The following is a 6,524-nucleotide window of genomic DNA, read 5'->3' as shown; positions in this document are numbered from 1 at the left end:
TGTATGTATGTATGTATGTATGTATGTATGTATATGTGTGTGAGTGTGTGAGTGTGCGTGTGTATGTAGGTATGTATGCATGTATGTGTGTGTGTGAATGTTTGTATGCGTATGTGCTTGATTATGTGTGATGGTCAAATGTCGGATGTGGTGTCCTGTATGTTATTGGTGTTCATTTCACATGTTGTATAAGTTCTATCGGTTTCTCTCTTTACTGTTCTTATATTTCTCTTCTACTTTTTCTTTTTCTTTCTTACTACAGTATTATAAAAAAGCCACTGATGATGCAGAAATTAAGAAACTAACATTCAGTTTTGTTTTCTACTTAAGTGGTAAAAAAAGTAAACAAGAAAAAAAATGGTGGTTCTAGAAAAAAAAAGATGTGAACATCAGCTGATGTTCAATAGGATTAAACCAGCTGCTGATCTAGCTCTTTTAACAACTGGCCTCAGACAAAAAAAATMATTTAAAASAAATAACATGAGTTTGACTTTGGACACCACTGCCCTAAACCATGACAGTGAACAATCTTTGTTTTCAGCTCATTTGAAAGTTGTTTTTAGACTCCCACGCTGCGACTCTTCAGAAAAGATGCAAAGAGGAGAAAAACTTAGAATTGCCCCCCTTAAATACCCTTTCTCATAATTGGAGTGCATGTTTGTGGTTGTTGCATTTGGCCACTAYAGTATCATGTCTCAGGGTCCTCCTCCAGCTCAGGGTGCTATACAAATGCATACCTGCCTGCCGTAACGTGAAGGCTGCACTCAGAATATGGGAAAAATTGGGCTGAAAATTCAGGACTGTTGGCAATCCTAGTGATAGTCCAGTGAGGAGTTTTGTAAGTGTGTGGTGTAGTTGTTACCCAGCACCACCCCAATGATGGACATCCCACTGAGGGCCACACCAGAGAACACTCTGGAGACAGCAAACATGATGTAGGAGGTGGAGAAGGCTGATGTGGCTCCTAGCAGGGTAGTGGCTATTAAAGCCACCAGAAGCATGGATTTACGTCCAAACCTGCAACACACAGACACAGAAACCCAGTAAACGGGGACCTCATCTCAGGCTAGAACACTAGTCACAACTATATCTGTCAGACAATAGTGTGCAAACTAATGCTTATATGTAACTCCATTGATTTCAATCTGAGCTGTGTTTAAACTTAAATAAATTCAGGAAAACAGCATCAAACCTCACAGGGAGGACCAAAAAACATTGTGCTACAGTTCTTTCAACAGTGACTCAGGATTCAGCCATTGGAATAATCTAGAAGAAGTCATTTTGATCACTTTTCCCAAGCGAAGGGACGAGCAGAGTTTGACCAAAAACAGTGCAACCATAAACTTAAGTCAATGGAAGCGCATTGCATTTATCAAATAAAAATAATAATTAAACTCCTGATCTCGTAATTATGAGATAAAAGAAAAGTTAAGGAGAGTTATAGCTGATTTTCACTACAGGAGAAGAGAACAATAACTGGAATAAATTGATTTTGTGTGCTTTTTTCCTATTATGTAGTATGTGACACTGGGAAATATTGAGTTTACTTAATGTGGACAGTGTTGTGTCTGCAGGTTAGTTAATACAATTTGATACAGTCATCCTCTCAAACTTCACGTTTTCAAAACAGTGAACATACAGGGGTTAGACAATGAAACTGAAACACCTGGTTTTAGACCAGAATATCCCTTTCAGACAGCTTCCCCTTGCGTCCACAGTTAATCCTGTTGGATGTGGTTGGTCCTTCTTGGTGGTATGTTGACATTACCCTGGATACTGTGGCTCTTGATACATCACAAAGACTTGCTGTCTTGGTCACAGATGCTCCAGCAAGACGTGCACCAACAATTTGTCTTCTTTATCTCTGGTATGTCACCCATAATGCTGTGTGCACGGCAATATTTTGAGCCAAACTGTGCTCTTACCCTGCTAATTGAACCTTCACACTCTGCTCTTACTGGTGCAATGTGCAATTAATGAAGATTGGACACCAGGCTGGTCCAGTTTAACCATGAAACCTCCCACACTAAAATGGCAGATGTTTCTTTCATTGTCTCACCCCTGTACATAGTCAATGGGCCATATTGGAAATCGGTACCACCAGAGTGGGCTAGGGTTGTCATACCTTGTTTGAAAGCTTGAAATCTCACCTTCATGATAAGCTATGACAGCAATCACAGTTTTGTAGCTGTTAAGTTACAGCATTTCCATGGCAACAAAGTAGAGGGTTTTTAATGCCTATGTTGACTTTACTACATAATGTATATTTTACTGGAAATGTATATTTCCCAGCAAAAAATGTCTATAAATATGGCTATTAATATGGGCGATTAAAATCTGATGATCATTTGATAAAACAAGGTCAAGGTCATTGTGAAAGGTCAAAATCAAGTAAAAAAAAAGGTACATAAATACATTTTTACTAATAAAACGGATTTAAATGCACCAAATGCCCATTTTCTAACTCAGAAAATTCTCAGCTCTCAGAAAACATAATATTCATATATGTTTACTGCAATTATGATTATTATTATGTGCTATTTTTAAGCAAAAAGTGTTTTTTATGATATTACCAATTCCATTTTAAAGACTACATATAAAAGTCAAGGTCATAGTGTAAGGTCATTTAACAACAAATCTGTATTAATTGCAATTTTTTTATTGCTTTCACCAGAATATCCTATGTAGTTCAACAAATTAAWTTTTTTTGTAATAGAGAACATTATATATTTTCAAAAATGTACAGAAGTAATGTTTTGAACAAAATTGTTAGTTTCATGAGTACAAAAACTAATTTTACAAACCAGTGCTGTTGAGGCTTAGCAGTAACGTTGAGAACAATAGGTCAGAATAGGGGTCACGAAAACATCTTGTGTAATATCCTGGAAAAGTTGACATCATAAGGGGTTCTATTGGATGGTGTTATATTTCCACCCATTTCTGGGAAATAGCCCACCCTTTTTTCTGGCAAAGATAACGTGGTATAAAAGCTTATGGTTTTCTAACTGCGTCAGTTCGGTCTTGAAAAGGTCTGATCTGTCGGTTGAAGCTGTTACTGACTGAACTCAAATAAACTCCCTCTGGCTGGCCAAGGATTGTCTCTTCTCTTTTTATCTTGATAAGTGGACTTTTTCAGCCCCTACAGTGCCACTATGAGTGGGTACATGTTATTGATTGATCAGTATTCAACAGAATCATTCAGATAGTAGGCCAGATGTATTAATAGAAATTCAACAAACACTTTACAGGATCAAAATGATGGGGATTATAGTGCAGTTTTTATGGGTTCCAGCACATCATGGAGTTAAAAGGAATGAAATGGCAGATAAATTGGCAAAGGAAAGCACTAAACGGGATTTAGCTGACGTCAATGTTAGTTTTAGGAACAGAATTAAAGAGCATTGTACGACATGAAATGAAAGGAGTGTGGCAAAAACAATGGGAGGAAGAAAGGAAAGGATGGTGGTTTTACAAAATTCAAAGTAAAATAGAAATGAGAAGAAYGGGAAGAAATAGAAGAGAGGAGACAATTATTACACGACTCAGACTCAGACACACTGGATTAAACAGCACTTTATTATTAAGAGGAAAACATGAGACAGGGCAATGTAAATGTGGGGATGATGAAACAATAGAACATAGTTTTTTGTATTGTAGAAAGTATAGGGAAGAAAGAAAACAGTTGATTCAAAATCTCAGTAATATGAAAATGAAGTTAGACATTGTTGACTTACTCCAGAAAGATTCCAGAAGCAGAAGTTATCAGGTCAATTTTTTATATTTAAAACAGTGTAATTTGTATGATAGGATTTGATTTTTGTGTTTATTTTATTTTATTTTATTTTTGAGACACATWCGGTCCACACTCCTTACCAGTTGGTGGCGGTAATGCACCATTAAGTTGTTTGACAACCGCCATTAAACACAAGAAGAAGAAGAAGAAGAAGAAGAAGAAGAAGCATGTCTGCTGGTGTTTTGTGGAGTACTGGTGGGCTGCAGGTACCTGAGGTTCTGGTTTGCGGGTTCCCCATCCTGTAGGGTGAGTTTTGTGACCCTTTCGTGTTTCAGGGGTCCGTGTGTTTGGTGTACAGAGTTTTGTCTGCTCTACTTTAGTTGGTGGCTGAGCCACATGAGCCTTTGACCCTGTGGGTCCAGGCACCCTTTTTGTTTATGGGAGTTGGGGGGTTAAGTTATTTCACTCCTAGGATTCAAATTATTGATTAATTCTCCCATTTTTCCTTTCAGGTCCCTCCCCAAATACAGGTTATCATTTTCTCTGAATAAATCATTCTTTATTTTCATCCTCCTGGGTTATGGTCCTTCATCGCTCAGTTTCTTTTATTTGCTGTGTCCCCCAGCTTCTAGACAGCCAAGGGGAATGTAACATGTGACAGGAGATTTCTTGCAGCYTTTGAAACAGTTCTGCAGATAACTCTCAAGAATGTCCAAGTTCACTGAAGGCCGCCTGTTTGATCTTGTCAGACTTCATCTGCTTGAGGGCCGTCATCTTTCCACATCCAACAAATGCACTGACTGTATCACAGCCTGCAAAGGCATGCATTCCAATCAAACCATCCCAGACACCACCTCCCAGTGCATGCCTGAGGCTGGTTATATACATGAACCATATTTGGTTCTTTGTGCCATTCTTCAGGTAAATAGGACATGCGATACTCTCACTGACCCCCAGGCACAGAACCAAGACATTGGTATTCTCAGTAGTTATGACCACAAACTTGGAGAAGATTCTGAAGCATGAAGAGCATGGAGCAGGAGACGGGTATCTGCTTCTTCCTGTGAGCACTTTAGCTCTGTGGCCTCTTCCCACCATTGGTGATCTTGAAGCACAGTTGTTCCACCCGCTTCAGATGTTATCATCCATGAAATGGATTTTATTAGGCATTATCAGTTCCCTAGAATGGCTTCAGAATGTCCCGCCTGTGCCGGTTAGCAGGTTCCCCGTCCCATAGAATGGCTTCTGATTGTCAGCTGGTTMATATGAGGCATAAAGCCACTATCTGGTAAACATGAGGCATAAAAAATTAGGTTAATATGAGCCTTAAAGCCACCAAGGTTAACCTTAGAGCAGATGACATGGTTAGGACTAACCTCCGATGAATGTATATTGTGGCCTCTCAATAGGGCAGAGGGTAGAGCATCACACCAGAGAGCGGGAGACCAGGGCTTGAGTCCGACACGGACACAAAAAATTTATTACAATATCTTTTGGTTATTTACACATTCATTGTCATTGATATATTAACCCACTAGGGGGCACTGTCAGGACAGTCTGAAGCCTAGAAGGCACAGTAGGGACCCTCTGAAGCCATTGTATGGGACTGACAACGCCTAATACCGTCTATTTCATGGACTGATAACATCAGAATTCCCTGTTTGTTCACGGGTAACATAACACCTTATCTTTGAGTTTTTCTCACAGTTTTGGTTCCTTACACTGCACCACCAGGAACTTGATCAGACTTGCTTTGTTATAAGGGCTGCAAAGTAGCTTCCTCCATTGTAGAATGTGGTAGCCTGGTGCAATGTTTCTGATCTGGATTCCTGAGTCTGCACCCCTGTTGACTCTTTCTGCATCTTTAATGTACGTTGATGTAAGAGAGAAGTTGGTCATAGGCTTGTTTCTCTGCTTCCTCATATTCTGCATCACTCTACTCTTGTTTCCCATCTAAACTAGAGCTTACGGAAGACTCTCAGTTTGTGCACAGTCTCTAGCAGGATTTGTGATAATGTCCTTCCACAGCAACAAGGTCTCTGCTCAGAAAGGCAAGGATTCTCTGGTCACATTTTCTGGTTGCTGCACTGTGGACAGTGTCATCAGCATGCATCTTGGCATACTGGAAAAGAGGTTCCCTTGTTTGCTGTCCTTTCTGATATGTGCTTGCCTTGTTGCAGAAAATGCTTTTTTTTTCATACACTCTTGAAGTGCTTGCTGCACCCCTAGATCTTTTAAAACTGGGATTTGATGGATCAACACTATTGCCTTTGGATAGGATAGATTCAAGATCCTTCTTCATGGTGAATATGCTCCGGCATTTCYGATGATATTGAACATCTGGTATTTTTCCTTCAAGGTCTTTGGCTAGATCCAGCACTTGGGTGTGTTGCCTTATCTCTGCAGCCCTGAGCAAAGTCGTCCATGAATCCAGACCTTGTGGTGACACAAGGGAGTCAGAGTCATCCTCAGAACAATGGATGACACATTCTATGCATGTTCGCTTAGTGTTGCAACTTCACTATTTGTAGGATCCATTTTTACATCAGAATGTTACACCACTTAACTATACAATGTACACACCTGAAAAGTTCATATTAAAACAAACTGTTGTTAAAAATAAACATTATTTTGATATTGGTACCCCACTTGCGAACTTGTTTAAATACAAAAATGTGTGCTTTGTTATCAAAAAGTGATTAAAATATATGAATATTATACATTTTCTGAAAGCAGATAATATTCCCTTTCAGATAAAGCTATATTTCCTTCTTTTATATGTATAGATAAT

General features: G+C 39.1%; 1 protein-coding gene across 1 annotated transcript in view; it reads right to left on the bottom strand.

The window, feature by feature from the left end:
* slc22a7a (solute carrier family 22 member 7a) overlaps positions 1-6,524 on the bottom strand; it is a gene marked incomplete at its 5' end in the record, with an annotated part of 44,148 nt that overhangs the window by 30,670 nt on the left and 6,954 nt on the right. Inside the window, 1 exon segment of the mRNA XM_014022753.1 lies at positions 863-1,017. Coding sequence (XP_013878207.1) covers positions 863-1,017 — 155 coding nt within the window.

Source organism: Austrofundulus limnaeus, unplaced genomic scaffold (assembly GCF_001266775.1).
Source record: "Austrofundulus limnaeus strain Quisiro unplaced genomic scaffold, Austrofundulus_limnaeus-1.0 Scaffold341, whole genome shotgun sequence".
NCBI classification, from domain to species: domain Eukaryota; kingdom Metazoa; phylum Chordata; class Actinopteri; order Cyprinodontiformes; family Rivulidae; genus Austrofundulus; species Austrofundulus limnaeus.
This window is presented reverse-complemented; position numbering and strand designations above follow the sequence as displayed.